Consider the following 24,230-nt stretch of genomic DNA (forward strand, 5'->3'; position numbering starts at 1 on the left):
GTGCTCTATCCACTGCACTAACTGTCCCCTACCAGTTCTTTATTAAGTATTATCTCTATATAAAGAATTGTAGCATTCTGATAATAGAAGGAATTTTAAAAATTAAAAAATGCTAGTCCAGCATTTCAGAAAACATGTTCAGTATGGATTCCAAGATAATATATGTATTCCAGAGAGGCAGATTGTGGTTCAATAGCAGGAAAATATTTCCAAGTAGGATGGATTGCTTAATTCTTTTCAATGGAGACTTTCAATTAAAGGCTGATCTTTTGCTGGCGATACTGGATAATAGATTCTTGTTATAGTTAGGTTGGATTAGAGCCCTCTGAGAGTGGCTTTTGCGTCTATGCATATATGAGCAAGGCTGGGGATTGGGATAGGCAGTAATAGGGGGTGTGTGTGTGTGTGTGTGTGTTAAGTGACATAGTGAGTCATGGTAGATATAAAGTATGAAGGAAGACATCACTGTATTTGACAAGGAAGAATGGGAGAAGGCAAAGGAAAAGAGGAAGATAGGCAACTAGATGGTTCAGTGGAAAGAGGGCAGGTCTGGAATCAGGAAGATGAATTCAAATCTGGTGTCAGACACTTAAAAGTTGTGGGACCTTGGCCAAGTCATTTAATCCCATTTGCCTCAGTTTCATCATTTATAAAATGAGCCAGAGAAGGAAATATCAAACCATTCTAGCATCTTTGCCAGGAAAACCCCAAATGGGGTAAGATGAATTGGACACTGATGAAACAATGAACAACAACTTGTAAAGGCTCATATGGGCAAGGAATGAAACAATTAATTGAAACTACATGAGGGACTGCCATTTTATAGAACCAATAGCATTGGACTTTAAGTCATCGTATCTTAAATATCAGCAGCATTTTAGTGCTACAATGCCACCCCATTTTGTGTCCTCTCCCACTCTTCACTGTCAGATACACTAATGTCTTCCTTCACACTTTGTCCATATCCATCTTGAACCCAGATAATTACTTCTCACTATGTCATTCAATACATACATGAGCCACTACTGCCCATTCTCACCCTCTGCCTTGCCCACACACACAGAATAAGAGGCTGCTTTCTGAGGCTTCTAATCTGACCTGTATATATCCAAGAATCCATTTTCTAGCATTGCTAGCAAGTGATCAGTCTCTATTTGAAAGTCTCCATTAAAATCTACCTAGGCATCCATCCTATTTGGGATTAGCATTGATTATTGAGATCACTTTTTTTTAAATATTGAAACAAAATCTGCCTCTTTGGAAACTTTTACTCATTCCTCCTCATTCAAGCAAAACAATGTGGCAACTCTACTAAATGAAAACTTTCAGATACTTTAAGACATTTATATTCTTCCTGAGTTATTTGCTCTCCAGGCTAAATATCCCCAATTCTTTCCTATGTCACTGTTTGTAGTTTGTTCACCATTGTGCTCATGTTCCTGTGGACATAGTCTAGTTTATTAATGTCCTTTCCAAAAACACTGTACCAGAGCTGAATAAAATATTTAAATGTGTTTTGACCAAGGATACAGAGTACGGTGGGACTACCACCTTCCTTCTGGATACTCTGCCTTTCTTAATAGAACCTTAGTAAAATTTGGTTATTTTGTCATATCTTTGATTCATATTGAATTTTGTAGTCCACTAAAACCCCTGGATCTTTTTTCATCCTTATCTAATCATTCCCTGCCATTTTGTATTTGTGTCACTGATCATTTTGAACCCTGAAAAAGAATTTTATATTTATTCTTCTTGAATAGTATTAGATTTAGCTCATCCTTCTAGTCTGATTTCAATGCAAGCTTCACCTAATATATATTAACTATACCTCCCAGCTTCCTGTCGTTTGCAAGTTTTGATTCAGCATGTCAGCTGTGACATCATTGAAGCTATTAATAAAATGTTGAATAGCCAAGGACAGATCCTGGAGCACTCCACTAGACTCTTTTCTTCAAGCTGACATAGAGAATTAATGACTCCACTCTGAATCCAGTCATTCAACCAGTTACAAATCTACTTAGCTGTACTGGCCTTGAGCTTATATTTCTTAATCTTATTCACAACGATATAATGAGAAACTTTTTAATTGATAAAAAATTTTTTCCTATACTCTATTCTCTGTTTCTAGCATTCTCATAATCAGCTTTTTGATCAGAAAAGAAAAAGAAGTTATTTTAGTGTATGACCCTATTCCTGATAAAGTCACACTGTTTTGGGGGATTACAGCTGTGCATTAGTATTGAATTCTAGAATTTTGCCAGCATTTGAAATCAAGTCTGCCAGCATCTGGTGTCCAGACTCTTACTTTTTTCACTTTTTTGAAAGTCTTAGCAGGGATAGGTAGATGGCACAGAGACTAGAGTACTGGTTCTGGAATCAGGAAGACCTGAGTTCAAATTTGGCTTTAGAACTTAACACTAACTGTGTGAGTCTAAGCAAGTCATTTAACCCCAAAACCTTGCCAAAAAAAAAAAATCAAGGTAGCACTTTCCTTTCTTTAGTCCCATGATTATACTTCTGTTGTCTATGGTCTCTCAAAGATTAGCAATAATAGCCCATATTCTGGTTCTTTCAGTACTCTAGGATCTAGATCATGTGAGCTTGGTAATTTTTCCTCTGAGTACTCTCTTACCATTGGAAGGACTTCATCATGTTGCTTGTCTTTTATACATCCACATCACTTTTTCAAATATTTTGCATCTGACACTCACCTATCTTCCTTCACATTGTTTCTCCCACATCCTCTATTTAATTTCAAAATTTCTCCAGTCCCTTTATTTCACAGTCTTTGACTGACCCCCAAAGATTATATCAGATCATAATTTATGGATTCTGTCAGTATATTCCAAACCAAAAGATGTTTTACAGCCAAATTAGTTTATTTTTATATATTTTTTTAATTTAAATTTTATTTTATTTAATAATAACTTTGTATTGACAGAATCCATGCCAGGATAATTTTTTACAACATTATCCCTTGCACTCGCTTATGTTTCGTTTTTTCCCCTCCTTCCCTCCACCTCCCCCCCTCCCCAAGATGGCAAGCAGTCCTATATATGTTAAATATGTTGCAGTATATCCTAGATACAATACATATTTGCAGAACCGAACAGTTCTGTTGCACAGGGAGAATTCAGCCAAATTAGTTTAAAAAATCCTTATCTAGACCATCCATCTGTGTTTATGACTATAGAAATTGAGTCCTCTAGTAAGTAAGTGGATCACTTACTGATAGAGAGTGAATATCACAATTAAATGTCTAAAACTGTCCCTTACAAATGGCAAGAGTATCTATAATCTACTCTGAAGTTTGAATGACTAACTTTCTAATTTTCACATCAGTATTATTTTCTCATTAAATGAATTGAATTGCTAATTGGCAGAATTCTAAGCAGATCTGTAGGATTTTTTTTTTAAGGGAGCCTGCATAATTATAAAAAAATCATAACACTTATCCTGCTATAGCTACTTGTTGTAGTCTGACCTTGGTTTCAGGAGACAAGAAAAGGACATTTGTCAAGCCAACAGTTCAGCAATAAGTATTTATTAAATACATACTATATACCAGGCACTATATTAAAGATGGAACATATGAAGATAGGCAAAAAATATTTCCTGTTCCTAAGGGGTTGCACTGTCTAATGGAGATGACAACATACAAGGGTTTATATACAAAGAAGATATTTGCAGGATAAATTGGAGCTAATCTTAGAAGAAAGGCACTATCTCCTCTTGCCAGGATATAGAAGGAAGAAGAGGAAAAAATTGGGCAGAGAAGGCAGCCATTATGAAGCTGGATTTATAACCTAAACTCAAGTAACTGCACCTATTCGCTTTACTGCCATGGGGCTATTCACAGTATTATGAGCTAACATAGTGTTAGTAATGGGATCTGAAGTCTGATGAGTCAATACCTTCCTTAATATTAGAAAAGGCACTTCAGTTTTTCAATTATAGGTAAGAAGGTGGTTAGAGAGGGAAGTAAAGAGTGACACTGAAATGATGTACAGTTTTCCCTTCCAAATTGTGACTTTTCCACATCATGATTTGGATATATCATGGGTTGGCATAAGAAATTAAATGGGAATTTTGGGAGAGTTTTATGGAGGCAGCAGAAAAGAATACAGAAAAAGTTTAGAAACTAAGAAGTCCATAAAATACATATATAGTGTTATATAATATCAATTTAGATTTTACAGTAAGGTACTGTAAATATATTATAAACAAAAAAGAAAAAAATTCTGACTTCTCATATGAAGAAAGGATCAAAATTTTATTTTGTTGAATACAGATTGAATTTATTCTCTTTCTCTTTTTAAACTTTATTTTTTTATTGAGGGTTTTTTCCTTTTTATTATTTTTTTTAGTACAGCTTTTTATTTTCAAAATATATGCATGTGATATTTGTAGAAATATGTATAGAAAAATTGCATATGTTTAACATATACTGGATCACTTTCCAACTGGGGTCAGAGGATGGGGGAAAGGGAGGGGAAAAATTAGAACACAGGATTTTGTTGGGGTGAAAGTCGAAAATTATCCAGGTATATATTTTGAAAATAAAAAGCTTTAATTAAAAAAAAACATGCATGAATAATTTTTCAGCATGGACCCTTGCAAAACCTTGTTTTTCAGATTTTTCCCTTCCTTCCTCCCATCCCCTCCCCTAGATGACAAGTAATCCAATATGTTAAACATATTTAAAAAATATGTTAAATCTAATATTTGTATACATATTTATACAGTTATTACACTATACAAGAAAAATCAGAACAAAAAGGAAAAAAAAACATGAGAAAGAAAACAAAATGCAAGCAAACAACAAAAAGAGTGAGAATGCTATGTTGTGATCCACACTCAGTTTCTACAGTTCTCTCTCTGGGATAGATGGCTCTCTTCATCACAAGATCATTGAAACTAGCCTCAATCTTCTCATTGTTGCAAAGAATCACATCCCTCAGAACTGATTGTCATATAATATTGCTGTTGCTGTGTATAATGATCTCCTGCTTTTCCTCACTTCACTTAGCATCAGTTCATGTAAGTCTCTCCAATCCTCACTGAAATCATCCTGCTGATCGTTTCTTATAGAACAATAATATTCCATAACATTTACGTACCATCATTTATTCAGCTCAAATGATAGGCATCCACTCAGTTTCCTATTTCTTGCCACACAAAAAGGGCTATCACAAACATTTTTGCACATGTGGATCCCTTTCTTTCCTTTATGATCTCTTTGGGATATAAGCTCAGCAGAAACATTGCTGGATCAAAGGATATACACAGTTTGATAATTTTCTGGGCATAGTTCCAAATTGCTCTTCAGAATGGTTGGATCTGTTCACAATTCCACTAACAGTATTAGTGTTCCAGTTTTCCCACATCCCACCAACGTTCCTCATTATCTTTTCCTTTCATCTTAGCCAATCTGAGAGGTATATAATGGACCAAAAAAGTTTTCCAGATTGCAGGGATACTGTGTCTCTAATCCCTGCAACATGGGAGCGATAAGTGTGCTTCTTTTTCTTTTCTCTTCTCTCTGTCTTCTATATATTTCTTTCTTTTTCTTTCCTTTCATTCTTTTTTTTTTTGAGATGCAATTGGAGTTGTGACTTGCCCATGTTTATACAGTTAGTAAGTATTAATTGTTAAATGTTTGAGTCTGTATTTGAACTCAGGTCCTCCTGATTGCAGGGCTCATGCTCTATCCACTATGCCATCTAGCTACTCCTTTTCTCTCTCTTTCTAAGTGACTTCAGAAATTGGGTTATGAGATCATTTGCAGTCATTTACATAAATTACTGCTGTGACATAGAGAATAGAGAACAACTCTTGGAGCCAGGAACAACTGGATTCAGATCCTGCCTTAGATACATGCTAGCAGTGTGAACACAAGTACATTACTTATTCTCTTACTGTGTTTCCACCCAACTGTTTCAGTCTATATCAATGCCAGACAAGTTGCTTCTCTATCTCAGTGGAGGAAGTTTCCTGAAAACAATGAAATCACAAGTTTAGCCCAACTTTCCCTTCTATTAAAGTAAAATGTAAACTTCTGGCCATCTCCACCTCTTTATGATGTACTAGTGGTTTTGTATATACCAAAGTTAAGTTTATCAAACATGCATAAAATACCTATTATGTGCTTGGCAATAGAAATACTTCATAGTTTCACTCAATTCCTAAGCTTATGAATATGAGCCATGCAGATCAGAATCCATTTATACCTTCTCTATCCAATGTGCTAGTTGCCGTCTTCTACTTTCCTTAACATAGGAATGTTGGTTCAACATTCTGAGTACTTATCTCCTGCTTCTTTTTTTTTCTGTGTGTTTAGGATATTAGAAAATTTTTCTGTTACACATAAGCTGGATTATATCTTTTATATCACTTCTTGTCGTTGGTAATATCCTTATGTTAACATTATTTCTCTGTTCCAGGCTCTAGGGAATTGGTCCAAGTATAATGGCTTTTATGTAGCTGTGCAACTGTACTCCTTTTTTCCTTTTGTTTCTTTTTTTAGGCACCCATATCACTAGTGAGGCAGTAAAACTAACCAAAAGAAAATCTTTTGCCAAGTAAGCAAGTACTTATGGAGTGCCTACTATGTGCTAGGCATTGTTCAAGATACTAGGAACATAAATATGAAATCAGCACAACTGTTGTCCTTACAATCTAACTATGATTAGACAACCGGTTGCTTCCACTGGCTTGGAAAAAAAAGTATTTTGTCACGTAATTGCCATGTTCATGACAACACAAACTGGGATGAAGTAATATATCTCCAAAATGAAATCTGATTCTTTTCAAAATTATTCCATTATCTTATTTATTTCATCCTTTCCCATCAACTTAGATTCCTTATCTACCTCCATGTTATAATTAATATTTTAAGCCCTGGTTCAAATGACATCTCTTCCTTCACTATGACTTCTTGTGTAACACCTTGATTACACTTATTATGCTACTAATTCCTTAAAGCTGTGATTTCTATACTTATCTAAATTTATATATTATCTTAACCAAATTATCAGCTTCTTAAACAAGTCTTATACTTCTATATATGATTATCTCTTCCTTACCTCCTTTCTCCCCCAATTAAAACTCTTTTTTTCTTCTCTCTGTCTCTGTCATCTAGCATTTATGTCTTACATAATGTATAATAGCTCAAGAATTATTTGCCAAAAATAGTTAAAGTTTAAATTAAAAGAAAAAAACTACTTCCACAATGCAGTTTCTCTCCCCCCCCAAACTATGCTACAAGAATATTGCAAGAAGAAAGTATTTGTCTTTTTTCCCCTCTTCATTCATTCTTTCAGTAAATATTTCAAGAAGAAATCAGTTCCACACACAACAAATATTTACTCAGGATTTACTACACACATAACTAGTCTTTGGGGAATGACCTGAGTGACAATCATCACTCCCCACTCTAGAGATATTTGAACTATATCCTCCTAACTTCTGCTATAAAACCTGTGCAGCCCCCTCTGCTCAGTCATGCCCTTCTGTTTTCAGGCTGACAGCATGTCTGGAGGAGGCTGTTGCTATTCATTCTGTTGAAGAACATTGTCACTGACTGACATTATCAGTGTACAAAAGGCTTTGAAATCTCAGTACTTTTCAACGATTTGCAGCTGTTATAAAAATAGTTCTGCCATGATGGCTTTTAAAATATGTGTATGTCAATATGTGTACTTGTCAAATTAAAATAATTTTTTTTACTATCAACTTATGGGCAATTCTTGTCAGCAAATTTAGGACCACTTTGATATAGAACCTTTTCTCTTTTTTCATTTTTTACATTGTGAAATTCTAATTTGTATTCTCACTTCTATATTTTTTATCAAATTCTTTCCTTCCCTCCTTCCCCAATCCCACCTTAAAGAAATTGATTAATACATTGTTGGTGGAATTATGACCTGATTCAACCGTTCCTGTAGAGCAATTTGGAACTATACCCAGAGAGTCATAAAATAATACATACCCCTTGACCTAACAATACCACTATTAGGTATATGTCCCAAAAGAGATTTTTTTAAAAAGGAGAAGGACCTATATGTAAAAAATATATATATAGGAGCTCTTTTCTCAGGACAATGAATTGGAATTGAGGGATGCCCATCAACTATGGAATGGCTGAATAAATTGTGGTATGTGATTATGATGAAATATTATTGTTCTATAAGAAATGATGAGCAGGATGCTTTCAGAAAAGCCTGGAAAATCCTCCATGAGCTCAAGCAAAGTGAAATGTACTATGTATAAAATAATAGTAGTGTTGTGGGATGATCAGCTGTGAAAGACTGCTATTTTCAGCAATACAGTGTTCCAAGACAGTTTTGAAGGACTTATGATGAAAAATGCTATCCATACTCAAAGAAGGAAATGATTTTGTCAGAATACAGATTGAAGCATACTTTTTTTAAACTTCATTTTTCTTGAGAGGTTTTTTTTTTGTGTGTGTGTAGGGGGAAATCTGTGTTTTCTTTCACAACATGCTTATGTAAATATTTTGTCTAACTTCACATGTGCCTTCTCAATGGCAATGAAGTAGGGAGAGAGGAAAGAAGAGAATCTAGAAACAAATGTTAAAAAATTGTTTTACATGTAATTGGGAAAAATAAAATATTAAGTAATGTTGGAGAAAATTTTGGTCGCCCTTTAACTTTTTGTTTTCTATTGATCACAAATTTTGAGCTGAGACGTCACTTTTTTTTCATCTGTGATATAGATCATGTGTTAGCAAGTAACTAATTGCTGTAGTTACTTCATAGATGCCCATTGTAATCCCCTTCTTGTGGGGTTTGTATCTATTGTTTTCTAAAGAAAAGCCGACAACACTTTGGAGATCTTCTATAGTTTTTCATCTTTAGTTACTAAGATTGTACATTTGTAGTCTCTCATTCTCAACTTCACTACATCTTTTAATTTTGATGTTATTCAACAATAAGAAGTTAGATCATGCTATTACCAGAATTTATTGAAGATGTCAGTGTTGATTTTAAGGAATTCCATTTTTAAGACTTTCTTTAGTTTGGTTTATTAAATTTGTCTTCCAGCTATGAAGACTTTCTAATCATTAGCATAAGAACATGTAAAGATTAAATGTTGAATGAGCTTTATTTTTTGCATTGTTTATGTTTCATAGGAACTGTGGAGAAGAATGATCTCCCTCTTCACTTCAAGGTTCCCAGTTAATTCTAGAGAGTGTATGAAATATTATCTTTTAACTTATAAGAGCTAGAATACTCTTAGGCTCGAACATTTTGGAGGTGGATTTGGTCTGTTTCTGTTATTTCATGAGTACTGGGAAATCTTTCTATCAATGGAGACTGGAAATTTTTCCATGTCTTATCCTGGTGGGTAGAGAGCTGACCTTAGATCCAATAATACTTAGGTTTAAATTATTCCTCTGGCATATATTGTCTGTCTCCCTCGGTAAGTCATTTAAATTCTTAGTACCTCAGGCCACTCTCTATGGCAACCACAAAGAAGATATTAGGATTTACTTGAAAATGTGGCATTTTGTTACATTAAAAAAAAAAGTTTCTAGATTTTGAACATAATCAATTCTCTTTGTGCCCAGAACCAAGGTCTGGCTAAATTGTGTGCCCCTAAGCATCTTAAATGCAAGATATCTAATCTGCCAAGTTTTATCATTTCCACCTTTAGTATTTCGTATATGTTCCGTATATGTTCCCTCTTTGCTAATTACAGGTCTTCTAAGACTCTGGTCCAAGTCCTTATCACCTCATGTCAGGGCTTAGTGCAGTGCCTGGCTAATAGTAACCCCTTAATAAATGCTGTTTGACTGACTAGTCTAACATATAGTAAACCAAAGGAGTCTTCTATCATCAGCAAGGGTTCAACTAACTCCTAGTCATCATTGTTCCCAGAGTTCTCATACAGATGAGTACCAAAGCTTTCCCCTTTAATATATATTAACTCCAAAGTAAGTGTGATCTTGAAATACAGCTGTACCCTGTGTTTTGAGCCATTGTGATCCAGCTTTGATCCAGCTTTGGATCCATATTTTAATCTTGGAGTCATAGGACTAAAAGCTAGAATTCACCTTATCTATTCTCTTCTATTTGTGGATGAAAAGAGTGAGACTAGAGGCAGCTAAGTGGTGCAATGGATAGAGCACCAGCCCTGAAGTCAGGAGGGCCTGAGTTCAAATCTGGTCTCAGATACTTAACATTTTCTAGCTGTGTGATCCTGGGCAAGTCACTTAACCCCAAATGCCTCAGCAAAAAAAAAAAAAAAAGAAAGGAAAAGAAAGGAAGGAAGAAAGTGAGGCTCAAAAGTTAATTATCTTGCCTAAGATCAATGGCTAGTTGGTGTCAGAGCTGAGACTAGAGCTGTTCCAACGTAGCCTCTTTTATTCCCTGAAATATTTTCTATGCTCTCATCCAGATTTATATTTAAGTGAACTAGAATGTTTCTATAATTCCCCCCCCCCAGTTATTTTCTATATTTAACATTGTAAATTAAGATAGGACCTCTTACTTTGGAAGAACTCATTGGTATATTTGTCTTTCTTCCTTTAAAGTTGAGGGTATTTGTTTTTATGCTTGTTTGTTTTTTCCAGATTGTGAAATCTTATTCTTCATGTGTTTTTAAAAGTGTTTTTTGTGTATTTTAGTATTTTTATTCTTAGTGACCTGGTCATATTTTGCAGTTGTATTATATGAATAGATAGTCTTCTTGTCTATCAGCTTCTAACAATGGATCCCATCACCTGGAGAGAAGACACAATTACTTACACCGTAATGTTTGTTTCTGATGTATTGGGTTAAAAGATCACCATTGACCCACCTATCTTCCCTGCAGAGTTGAGGCTTTTCTTATTTGAAGGGTTTTTTTTTATTCCAATGCTTCCCCTCAAATTTTGTATTTTAAAAAGATTGACAGAAAAGCGTTTAGACAATTTTGATATTTAGTTGTTCCTATTTCCCTGATCAAAGGCTTTTAATGTTGGAGAGGTTTTTTTATTTAACATTAGGCAAAAATAGTTTAGATGGTATGTACATACTTATTATTTTAACATATTAAAGGATAAGAATGATCGGTAAATTTAAAAAACAAACAAACATGTTAGAATCTTCTGTTCTCCTTAATTGAACTTTTGAGTCTATATGTTTTTTTCATTTCTTCAATTTCTGTGTTGTTTTAAGTAGACTATAAAGCTTGGAAATTTTTCTTTCAAAAAAATTCAGGTCTCATATATCACTCGATAGATAATCACATGTCACCTATCTTTTAAATGGTCAACAATCATAGAATCCAAGAGTTAGAATGGTCCTTAGAGGACATCCCATTCACTAGTTCATACCCGTAAAGCCGCATGAAATGGCAGCCAAGAAAGCTATTCATTCTTATGCTGCGATAAGAGAAATATGGTGTTCAGGGCAAGAGAGGGGTAATAGTCCTGCTTTAATCTTCCCTGCTTATACCCCATCTAGAGCACTGTGTTCTGTTCCAGATGCCACAATTTAAAGAGACATTGATAAGGAGCAGAAAGTGACAAGATGAGTACAACCAGGATGGTTTCAATATTTGCTATGAGAATTTGTAAAAAGAGATTGACAGTGTTTAGCATGATCAAAGGGAAACTTTTAAAATAGAATGATTCAAAGAATACAAAAGTCCAGTCCAAGAAAACGTGGCATTCATAACAATTCAGTAAAGCAAGCCAACTTTATTGAGGAGAGATGCTCACAAAATGCTGGGAAGTCATGAGAATAATGAAAACAGATTCACAGGAGGAATGAGGTACTTTCTTTCCCTAAACCATTAAAATCTGTCCCCAAACCTGGAGCTAGAGAGGCATTGATGCTTTATGATAATGTGGTTGAAAGAAGACTTCTAGGGAATTTGCAGCTAGTTGTTTGCTAGCTCAGTGGAAAAAGGGACTTTGGGTCATTATTACTGGTCTTATTCTAAGTGAAAAAGAGTCTTTTGCGCAATCTCAGCACTTGTTGCTGTATTGATTGAGGAAGCTACTGTATTTCTTAAAAAGACTTAGTATAGGCAAGACAGGTGTCTTCAGATATTTGAGGACTAGCATGTAGGTGAAGGATTATGTTTATTTTGTTTGGTCCCAAAGGGACTAAGAGTAACAGTGATAGTTGCAAAGAGACAAAGTTATAATTGAGGTAGGGAAAAACTCCCTAACAATGAGAGTTAATCACAAGTGAAATGGGATATTTCGAGAAGCAGAATGCTTCATCCCAAGGATCTCACAGAGACAGGTTCTAGAACAAGCTCTTGTGTCTAAATTTAGAAGGGATTCTAATTCAGATACAACTCAAAATAGATGACCTCTGAGATCTATTTCTTCTGTGATTCTTTATACCAGTGAGCAGGTCTATTGACCAATTAAGCTTTTAAAAGAGAAGGTGGGAGGGAGAGAAGTGTTGCTTATTGCAAAGAATGAACTTATGCCATGGCAAGTTACTTAGAATCCTTTAAAATAATATATTTTCATGATCCTTGTGGACTAGTTAGTATATATCAAAATGGAATACTCAAATAATGTGTTGTGTTTTTTATTCTTTTTTTTCCCTCCAGATTAGGCCCTTTTAATGTATCCTATGACAGGCTGCTAAAGCAAAAACCATGAGAAAACTTTTGTATTTTTTCTTTACAGCTCAAAAAAGAGATAATTTTTTTTTAAAACCACTACATATATTTGTAGGGGAAAAATGATTTTGTATATGGAGTATAACAATATAAACTCAAGACAACTCATAGGAAAAAAAAAAGGTTAACTCCCACATCTATCACCCATTTCTGCAAAAAAGTTTGTATGGAACATCCATCCAGTCAAAACCACTATGCTCCCTCCCTTGAAAGGTCATTCAGCTTTTTCCAAGATGACCTCCAGACTTCATACTTGTCTTAAAACGTTCTCAGAAGACTCTGTCAAGGATAAGATGACAGGATAAAACTCCCAGAATCCATTCACATGTCAAGGAAAAGAAAATAGCAAAAAGCTATTCAAACTTCTTTTCCAACGAATGTTTTTTAAGGATGATTCCTTTAATTAAACTTAGGTTAGTAAACATTTATTAAGTGTCTCTCATGTATAAAGACAAAAATAAAAGTCCTTTCTACCTTCATTTTACTGAAGCTTGGGGAGAGGATGAAGTACTATAATATATATGGGGATAGGGAATAGACCTATGATTTCATTTGTATAGAGGACTCTCAGATAAGGAAATTTCTCTTACTTAAGTGAATAGAGGCCATTTCTGAGCCTTATAGTATTAGCTGTCCAGAGCAGTAACCCAGGATCACATAGCCAGTATATCAAAGGTGGGACCTGGAAACCGAAATTTATCATCTATATCAGGGCTTCTTAAACTTTTTCCATTTGTAATCTCTTTTTGCCCAAGAATTTTTCATGTGACATCAGGGATAGAGATATAAAATTGGTGTACAAATCAAACATTTACTAATAATAAATTACAATTTAGCAACTTCTATATTCAGTTATGAGACTCCATATGGAAACCCACAGTTTAAGAAACTAGGCTTTATACCACATTGCACTCATAAGATGTTTACAGATAACTTGGGGAGAAGGAAAGCACTACCATTCTCCATGGAGTGAGGGACACCTGAGCCAAGCCTTGAAGAAGATAAAAAAATTTTGGGAAGCTAAGAGGGAGCTGGAAGGCATTCCAAGCATGGGGTCAGTTTGTGCAGATTTGTAAAGGCAAGAGATGGAATGCCAGGAACCAAGAGAACTTTTGAGTCCAGTTTGGCTGGGGCATAGCACATGAAAAAGTAAAGCTGGAGAAGTAAAGGGAGTCCCACTGTGGAAGTTATCAAATCAAAATCTGAGACGATAAATTGTTGCTGGATGTTTTTTGACCAGAGGAACAAAATGGTCAGACCTCTACCCCAAGACACCTTTAGAAACCAGAAATTTATGGAGTTGAAGATGAAAATAAAAGTTCATTGAATTTGAGACAGAGACAGAGAGAGAGAGAGAGAGAGAGAGAGAGAGAGAGAGAGAGAGAGAGAGAGAGAGAAAGAGTGTGAGTATGTGTGTGTGTGTGTGTGTGTGTGTGTGTGTGAGACAGACACTTATAGGGGAGCATATTATCTGTGCGCAGTTTTCATCCTTTTTTTCTTCCCTTGACTGTGAGATAAAATTAAAATTCAGAAATAGTAGTTTTTCTATTTATGCCAATACTGTATACTATCACTGTAAATGAGTTTTATGTTTACTATTAATATTCTGCCTGCAAAAAAATTATTTTTGCTTTTGAATTTAATTTGCTGTAATTTCTCAGCAATTGAGAAATTGAGCTCTCTACTTTGGACTTTTTCTAGATGTTGCTGAAGTTGGTATTTGAGGGCCCCTCCCCTTTTTTTTTTCAACATTAAGTCAGTTTATTTAACTTTTTTGTTTTTTCTTTCTAATGTTATTTTGTGGGAAACCAGTATTTTTCTCCCTATCTTACCTCCACCTCCTCCCTTAGATTGTAAGTAATCTAATATATGTTAAACATACAATTCTTCTATATATATTTCTGGCATTTATCATGCTGCACAGAAAAATCAGATCAAAAAGGAGAAAGAATGAGAAAGAAAATAGAAAGCAAGATAACAACAGCAGAAAAGGTGAAAATACTGTGTTGTGATCCACATTCAGTTCCCACAGTCCTCTCTCTAGATGCAGATGGCTCTCTCCATCATAGAATCATTGGGAGTGGCCTGAATCACTTCATTGTTAAAAAGAGCCACATCCATCACAGTTGATCATCACATAATCTTGTGGTTGCTATATACAATATTCTCTTGATTCTACTAACTTCATTCAGCATCAGTTCATGTAAATCTCTCTAGCCTTTCTGAAATCATTCTGCTGATTGTTTCTTATAGAACAATAATATTCCATAGTATTCCTACACCACAACTTATTCAGCCATTCCCCAACTGATGGGCATCTACTAAGTTTTCAGTTCCTTGCCACTACAAAAAGAGCTGCTACAAACATTTTTGCACATGTGGGTCTTTTCCCCTTTTTTCTGATCTCTTTGGAATATAGGCTCAGTAGAGACATTGTTGAATCAAAAAGTATGCATAGTTTAATAGCCCTTTGGACATAGTTCCAAACTGCTCTCCAGAATGGTTGGATCCTTTCACAATTCCACCAACAATGTATTAGTGTCCCAGTTTTCCCACATCCCTTCCAACATTATCTTTTCCTGTCATTTTAGCCAATCTGAGAGGTGTGTAGTAGTACCTCCGAGTTGTCTTAATTTGCATTTCTCTCATCAAAAATGATTTAGAGCATTTTTTTTTCATATCACTAGAAATGGTTTTAATTTCTTTGTATGACAATTATCTGTTTATATCCTTTGACCATTTATCAACTGGAGAATGGCTTGCATTCTTATAAATTTAAGTCAGTTCTCTGAATATTTTAGAAATGAGGCCCTTTATTAAAACCCTTCAATATAAAATTGTTTTCCTAGTTTTTTGCTTTCCTTCAAGAAGATTTTCTTGTTTCCTCTTAATGCTAGTACCTTCCTTCTCTTGATTATCTCCAGTTTATTCTGTGGATATCTCCATTGTACAGAATTATTTGCATGTAGTCTTCCCCATTAGAATGTAAGCTCTTTTAAGAGCAGGGATTGTCTTCTGCCTTTCCTTGTATCTCTAGAGCTTAATACAGTGACTACTATTAGCAGATACTTATTAATTGCTTGTTTAAGTGATTTACCACTAAGATGATCTGGATCTATCAAGTTACAAAAGGTTTTCAATTGTTTTCAGTCATGTCCAATTCTGACCCCATTTGGGGTTTTATTGGCAAAGATGGTAGAGTGGTTTTCTTTTTTTTTCAGCTCGTTGGAAACCAAGACAGACAGGTTGAAATGAGTTGACCAGAGTCACATAGCTAGTTAAGTGTCTAGGGCTACATTTGAACTTAGAATGATGAATCATCTTGATCCTACACCTGTTGTTCTATTCATTGGGCCAACATCAATTCATACTGAAGGAGAATTTACACATTTTAAATCCCATAGATAAAAGGTGTTTTGAGCATTAAGAAGTTTAGCTACAACTCATTCCCAACTGTCTTCCTCTCTCCTCACTTATAGTCCTTACTGAATAGAAAGAAGGAATAGTGGAAAACATAATTGAGGAGTATTTGGAGATTTGGTGTGATATGTATATTTCTAGCACTCATTCATTTATGAAATGGGAAGAATATAAGCAAAGCTGAGGAAGGTCAGACAGTCTGAGTATTTCTTTTGTGTGATTCAGCTTTCCTAAAGTACTGATTTTGATTTTTGTCTTATTCCTTAAATTGCTTAACCTTGATTATGCTAATTCCAGTCAGTTTAATGACCTTTTCTTCCTATTAATCTGTCTTTAGGTGGTATACTAGAAATCCAGAATGCTAGTAACATTTGGCAGGCCAAACTTAATAGTATTTTTTTTCCTATTACATATAAAATAGTTTTCAACATTCATCTTTGTAAGATTTTGACCTCCAAATTTCTCTCCCCTCCTCCCTTTATTCTTTCCTCTCCCCAAGACATCAAGCAATCTGATACAGTAATGTTATACATGTACAACATATTATAACCATATTTTCACATTAGTTATATTGTGAAAGAAAACTTAGATTAAAGGAAAAAATCATGAAGAAGAAATAAACAAAAACCAACAAAAGTGAAAATAGTGTGCTTTGATCTGCAATCAGACTCCATAGTTCTTTCTCTGAATATGGTCAGCATTTTCTATCATGAGTCTTCTGGAATTGTCTTGGATCATTACATTGCTGAGAAGAGTTAAGTCTGTTATAGTTGATCATCCCATAATGTTGCTGTTACTGTGTACAATGTTTTCCGGGTTCTGCTCACTTCATTCAGCATCAGTTCATGTAAGTCTTTCCAGATTTTTCTGAAATCTTTGGCAGGTATTTTTATTTAAATCAAAAATATTTCTATAGAATCTGCTTTTGAGTATTCAAAAAGTTGGGTAACAGGTAGTATATAAATCTTTAATTTTAAAGAAAATTTATCCCAAATTTTAGTTATTAGTTTTAGCATACACCTTCATTAACTCCTTTTCCATGACTGTGAAGAAATAGAATTTTATTCAGTATTCAATTAGCAGTCATTTTTTGAGTACCCATTATAGAGAAAACACTGAAGAAGATAAAAAGACATTGTAACTATTCTCAGGAAATTTTTCCTCTTTCCCCAAAAGTCTTTTTTATTCTTTTTCCTACTAAGACAAAGATAGAAACAGGAAAGTAGAATAAGAATTAAGTTTGATATAAGGTTTTCAATTACTTTGATGTCTGTATAAGATGGACAGTGTTTTATTTTTTGAGTATAATATGCTAAAATACCATAGTGCCTTGCTAGCACATCCATATCCCTTTTCCCCTTGCATATGCACTAGCCCACTATAACAGAAAGGAGAATAATTCTGGATAGTCAGACATTCAGATAATCCAGAATGCTTTATTCACTTGCTTCTCTCTCAGCCAACCATAGTCAAGAAAATTTATCCCCATCCAAGATTTGGGATATTTTATTTATAAATGCTTGTGATATTGGCTGGATTAGAATTATGAAATGAAATTAAAATAGACAAATGTTTATTGGGTAGTTTTAGTGACTATTCTTAAGAACTAATCAGTGTAAAGGCAAAGCAGAGACAGATTAGTGAACATCTGTTAAGGATATAGTGAGTCACCCAGCCTATGTTATTTTGTATTCTCCCTCAGCATTCTGCCTTAATATGAGGACCTCACAACAGGCAGCATAGTATAGTCAATAAAGGGCTGGATTCAAAGACAAGAAGTCCTGGGTTCAAATTCTATTTGTGTGACACAGCCTGGCTATGTGACCCTGGGCAAATTACTTAACCTGGCATTACTCTAGGTGGTGCATTAAGACTATAAATGGTAGAGAAAGCACAATCCTGCACTGGTAGAGGACACTTCTTCACCAGAGAGTTCCATATTCTAATGAAATTACAGATAAAGCCCCATTCCCCCTTTAAGAAATAACTTGTTGTGGGGCCTTGCTTCCCACCTGTCCCAACCTATACACAATATTAGTGTAGCCTTTTGGAAATTTATCTTTGAAACAAAAGTACTTCTTAATGAAGTTCTTTTTCTGTTCTTCTCTCTAGTGTTAGGCCAGGAAGCCACGGTCTTCAAAACATCATCTCAAACATGGATCTTTAGTCCATGATCAAAGGTGAAAAAAAAAATGGAATTTAAGGAATATGTTATATTTTGGTTTACAATAAACAGAACTTATGGTAGGGAATCACTGACTGTTTTGTCTGTGACTTTCTTGATATGAAAGGTTAAAAAAAAAAGGAAGAAAGGAAAGAAAGAAATAAATTAATTACCTAGTCCTGAAATTCTTGCTTTGGATTTACATCTCTCCATAGCAATGTACTTTTCTTTATTTAAAATCCTCTCCCTCTTGGGGGTGAGGGTAAGTGAGTAAACCTTACTCTTATAAGAATTGGCTCAAAAAGGAAATAAAATGCTTTTACTTAGTATGGATATGGAAATCTACCTTACCCTTCAGGAAAATAGGAGGGGAATGGGATATGGGAAGGGGAGAAAGTGATAGAAGGGAGAGCACTTTGGGAGAAGGGAGAGCATTTGGGGGAAGGGATGGCCAGAAAAAAAAATTTTTTTTGAAGGACAGGTTGAATAAAGAGAGAGTAGAATAAACAAGGAGAAATACAGTTTAAAAAGAATTTCAAAGCAAGTTTCTCTGATAAGATCTCATTTCTCAAACACAGAGAAATTTGAATAAATTTATAAAAAAATATAAGAACCATGCCCCAATTGATAAATGACCAAAAGATATGATCTATGTCCAAACAGCTATAAATTCATGCATGTCTTTTGACCTAATAACACCACTGTTAGGCATGAATGCCGAAAGAGATTTAAAAAAGGGCCTATATGTACAAAAATATTTGTAACAACTCTCTTCTAAGGGCAAGAAATTGGAAATTGAGGGGATGTCCATCAATTAGGGAATGGCTGAATACATTGTGGTGTGGTTGTCATGGAATATTATTGTTCTTTGGGAAATGATGAGCAGAATGCTCACAGAAAAAAAAAAAACCTGGAAAGTCTGCCATGAACTCAAGCAAAATGAAATGTACTGTATCAAAATAATAGCATTGCTCTGAGATGACCAGCTTGTAAATGTCTTTGCCATTCTCTGTAGTACAGTGATCGAGGACTACTCTGAAGGATTTAAGATGAATTATTTTTGCCTTACTTTATTTTCCTATCACTTAGCAGAGTGCTTAGCACATAGAAAGCATGTAATAAATTTTTATAGACTTGACTTGACCTGACTCTTATTAAACACTATAATGCTGCAAGCATCAAAAGGGAGAGTTTTAGAGAAAGCTGCATGAACTAACTGATGTGGAAAAAAATGAACAGAAGTAGGAGAATAGTTAATATGATGTGTAATAATAACACTGTAAAGATAATTTTTAAAAGATTTAAGAACTCTAACCAATGCAGTCACCAACCATGTTTTGAGGGGAGAAAGAGAGAGATGATGATGATACATGCTATTCTCATCCTGAAAGAGAGAGGTGATAGACTCAGTGTGGAATGAGACCTTTATTTTTGGACATGGCCAATGTAAGAATTTGTTTTGCTTAATTATGTGCTTTTATTGCAACAGCTTTGTTTTTCTTTTGGGGTGAAGGGAAGGTAAGAGGTACAGAAAATAAATGCTTTGTTATTTAAAAAAAATTAAAAGTACAATAAATAAAGCTCTCATTCAGAACTTTCAAATCCTTATAAACTGCTCAATTCACATATGTCTCTAGATCCTGCCAAACATTTACATAGACATAACCAAAGACCTATAAAGGATTTTTCCCAGGCATACCAGATACCCCAACTCTCTTCCTAGACCAAAATTAAAGATTTTAACCCACAAAGAAATATACAGACTTTGAATATAGTGGCACAAAGTAATCTGGCTTTTAGGAAGTGTCAGGACCTTTCTAGCCCTTTATTTTTCTAAAGTCCAGTTCATTAAAACTGGCACCCAAACATGCTTTGTGATAGAATCTTATAGTTAGTGCAGGACCACTTTAGGAGTGGATAGTAGAGGAATTGCTTCCCTCAAATAGCAATGGGCAAAGGATCTATACTGTGGCTACTTCGAAGTTTCATATGATTCTTCAATGGAGCTGAATGGGAGCCTACTACAGCCTGTGACAGCTCCAGGTTACCATTGTTTCATGACATGATTGGTGACATATTTTAAAGTGGAGAGAAGAATCCTGTAGATAATGAATTCAATTTATGAAATAAATTGTACCTGTTAAATAAGAATGTCTCAGGAATGATATGTTAAATTGTTATTAAATTTTCTAGGGCGACTCTGAAAGAGTAATGATAATTACTGGACCGAACATGGGTGGAAAGAGCTCCTATATAAAACAAGTTGCATTGATTACTATCATGGCACAAATTGGTTCCTATGTTCCTGCAGAAGAAGCTACAATTGGGATTGTAGATGGTATTTTCACAAGGTAAAATTATTGGTTCCATTTTAATATATTCCTGAAAATGAATCTCATTAAATTTTCTTTTCATTTAAAATTTTAAACTGATATATTTTTCTTAAATGTTTTGGTTCTTGTAAAAATTATTTCATCATGAATCATAGAGCTGCAGAGTGTCTTATTGCTCATATGTTGCAGAATTTTCATTTTATTCATGAGGAAACTAAGGTCCAAAGAGGTAAAAAGACTTGTCTGAGCAGTTTATTTCATAGTTCATTACCTGCTAGTGTGTTCTAATAAGAAGAACACTTCTGACTTGGACTTAAAAGAACCAGTTTTTGTCTCAGCTCCACCATTTTCAGTGTCAAATAGTCATGTCTAGATGACACAGCTAGAAAATGATAAAGCTGGGACAAAAAAGCTTTAAAGTCATTTCATTTCAGTTTCCTCATTTGTAAATGAGGAGAAAGTCTACAAAAAGGAAAAATACTGCTAGTAATATTTCTAAGCCTAGATTATATGTGTGAGAGTACTTTAGTTCTATAAACTCCTTTATAAATACTAGCTATGATATGATGGTAACTGTAATTTAATTTTTTTTTATCATAATGTGTAAATTCAACTGCCATTGACAAAATAGCATAGAACTAGCATAGGAAGATGGAAAAAAAAACATGAATGCAAGGTTACCTTTTTTTTTTTTTTTTAATTTTAAGACTTTTGTTATAGTTATAAGGCTGGATTGTTGAATTTCATGGTATGTGAAAATTATGGAAAAATAGAATTATTTTACTGAAACAGTGATTTGAAACATGATAACTTTACATTTAACTTGGCTTAAGAACATTTCTCTGACATATTGTCTCACTTAAAAAGATTCTACCAATGATTTGTATTTCATATTTGACTCATAATTCAGATTTATATCAGCTGGGACTTATTTACTATGTGGCATTCACTTTCAGAGGATATTAAAATATCACTATTCAAAACTGACTTAATTATCATGTCTGTGTAGATGACTCCTAGCTCTATCCCTTTTATCTCTTCTTTGCTTCTGTCATATATCTTTTGGACATTTCATATGGATGTCCTAGAGGCATTACAAAATCAATACATCCAAAACAAAAGCCTTTTTTCTCCCCAAACCCACCTCATTCCCAGTTTTGCTTAAAAAGAAACATTTGCTTAAATGTTCAGAGCCATGGCATTATACTTGACTCCTCACTCCACATATCCAAATTCTGATCCAAAACTTTACATTTATCTCCTTCTCTCCACAAACATAACCATCATCCTATTGCAGAATCTCATCAACCTTTACCTGTCTCGAGATATAAAGTCAACACAAAAAAATGTTGCACAACTTTAATTTAAAAAATACTAAAGGAAAAAAGTTATTTTCTGATAACATCGTAACACACAGCCTCACAATATTACTATTTATTATGGGCCAGCATTGAGTATAAGGAAGGCTTGTCTTAAATACTGGATGAGTGACTTTGGTTACTGACATGCTAAAAAGACCTTATTATAAGCTAGTTTTTCACGAACAGAACTTGAAAATATCTTGAAAATGTGGTTTCTGTATAATAATTAGAATGTTGGGAAATACAAATGCTTTATTGAAAAATAAGATATAGGATCAGGAATTGCTTTTCTTACACACTCAGTGGTATGTTTTGTATCATCATCTTCAGCAAGTAGTGAAGATTCACTCAATTTTACACTAAAGAGTCATAGATGTGTAACTAGATGTTAGATTTCACCTAACCTAACTTTCTCATTTTGGAGTTGAGGTTACTGAAACCTAGAGAGGTAAGTAATTTGTCCAGTGTACAAACTGCAGAACTGGGCTTTGAATTCAGATCTGATTTGAAATCTGCCATACTATAACCATTTTTAGGTTTTTGTGGATTCTTTTTACTCTTTGGTTCTGTGGCTTGAATGGACGGTTTTTTAATATTGATAATTAGTTTAAAAAAGTACCTTTCTTAAGAGTCAGCTAAGTGGTATAGTGTAGTTAAAGAGTCAGAAAGACTGAGTTTAAATGCTGCCTCATATACTATCCTGGAAAAGTTACTTAGCTTCTGTTTGCCTCAGTTTTCTCTTCTATAAAAATGGGGATAATAATAGTATCTACCTCATACTTCTTAGGATTACACTAAATATTTGTAAAGTACCTCACTAACCTTATATCACTGTATAAATGCTCCATAACTGTTGCTATTTGTAAGGTTATATATTTCTGTGTGTGTAAGTGTGTATGTGTATGTGTATATTTAATTTCCTTTCCAAAGGGAGTATATTGAAACAATTATTTGTATAATTCAACATTATTGGTTTCCTTTGAGAGAAATCTACCTATATCCTTAAGAAACATGTAACAGTTTTGTAGACCATGTAATATACCTTGTTTCATATGAGATTTTACAAGTTTAGCATTTTCCTAGATTTCCTATCTTGATTTAAGTTGATGTTTCCATGGAAATGAAAAGATTGCTACAGTGGTTTTTCCCCTGGTTATATTTGGCAGTTATGTATTATAGCTTTTCTAAATTGACTTTAAATACTGCAGCGTGATCTGACTAACACTTATAAGGGAGGGTTGCTTTAGAGAAAGGAACTTTTTTTTTTCCATTGTAAAGAGTAATAATTTTGATACTAGTGAAATATTTCACTGTTACTGCATGAAAGCATGCTATCTATCCTAGTAATTATGTACAATCCACTCCAGGTTAATATAATGAAGTGGTATTGTGTAGTGTACTTAAATTTGGCATTTCTTACCATTTCTGTAATATATGTAAAGTATGTATTCAGTATCACAATTTGCATGCTTTTTCATCACTGTTTATTGTCCATTCTGACAAATAGTTTCCTTAATTATTTATCATTTTCCAGATTTCCTCTCTTCTCAGTCAACCTGTAATTCTTGGCTCCTTTTCTTTCATCTTACAGCTTTGCCAGAAGTTTGAGTAATTTACCCTTTTTTGGGGAATGCTTTTCATTTTATGAAAGTGTGAAGTTGTGTGAAGGTGTCAATGTGTCATGACTTTGTCATTCATAGTGGAATGCAATTAGGATATTACCTTTGTCATCAAACTTCATTTAAACAAGAAAATAGAACCTTGTCTTGTGCTACCCCTGAAGATATATATAACAGTGCCTTATGTTATTTCAAACAGAATCCTTCCTTCCATGCTAATTACAAATTTTACCTGGACTTCCCTATGCTAACCTTTTGATATTCTAGTTGTGAATGACTAGCCTGGGGTGCCTAGTTTATCCATAATGAAACCTTCAGACTTAACCTGTATTTCATCGGTTGTTTCTAGGAGATTTAGAGATAAATAAAGCGATTCCTACCTTCAAAAAGCTTATAGTTGAGTTGAGAATAAAAATTTAAAATGCTAATAATTACAGCTAGCAATAGCTAACATAGTAATTTAAGGTTTGCAGAATGCTTTAGATATATTATTTCATTTGATCCTCACTGCAGCTTTGAAAGATAGGTGCTCTTATACCCATTTTACAGATGAAATTGAGAAAAGCAGATTAAATGATATGCCCAGGGTCAGTCATTCAGTCAATAAACATTTATTAAGCACCAACTCTGTGCCAGGCTCTATGGAAAGCACTAGAGATAGGGGCATCAGAAAGAGCCCCTG

General features: G+C 34.3%; 1 protein-coding gene across 1 annotated transcript in view; it reads left to right on the forward strand.

Annotated features, from left to right (window-relative positions):
• The window catches only part of MSH3 (mutS homolog 3), a 216,325-nt gene that overhangs the window by 162,972 nt on the left and 29,123 nt on the right, over positions 1-24,230 (forward strand). The window contains exon 20 of the mRNA XM_051992813.1: positions 20,429-20,586. Within this exon, the coding sequence (XP_051848773.1) occupies positions 20,429-20,586 (158 nt within the window). The remainder of the gene's footprint in view (positions 1-20,428; positions 20,587-24,230) is intronic.

This window comes from Antechinus flavipes, chromosome 1 (genome assembly GCF_016432865.1).
Source record: "Antechinus flavipes isolate AdamAnt ecotype Samford, QLD, Australia chromosome 1, AdamAnt_v2, whole genome shotgun sequence".
Taxonomy (NCBI): Eukaryota; Metazoa; Chordata; class Mammalia; order Dasyuromorphia; family Dasyuridae; genus Antechinus; species Antechinus flavipes.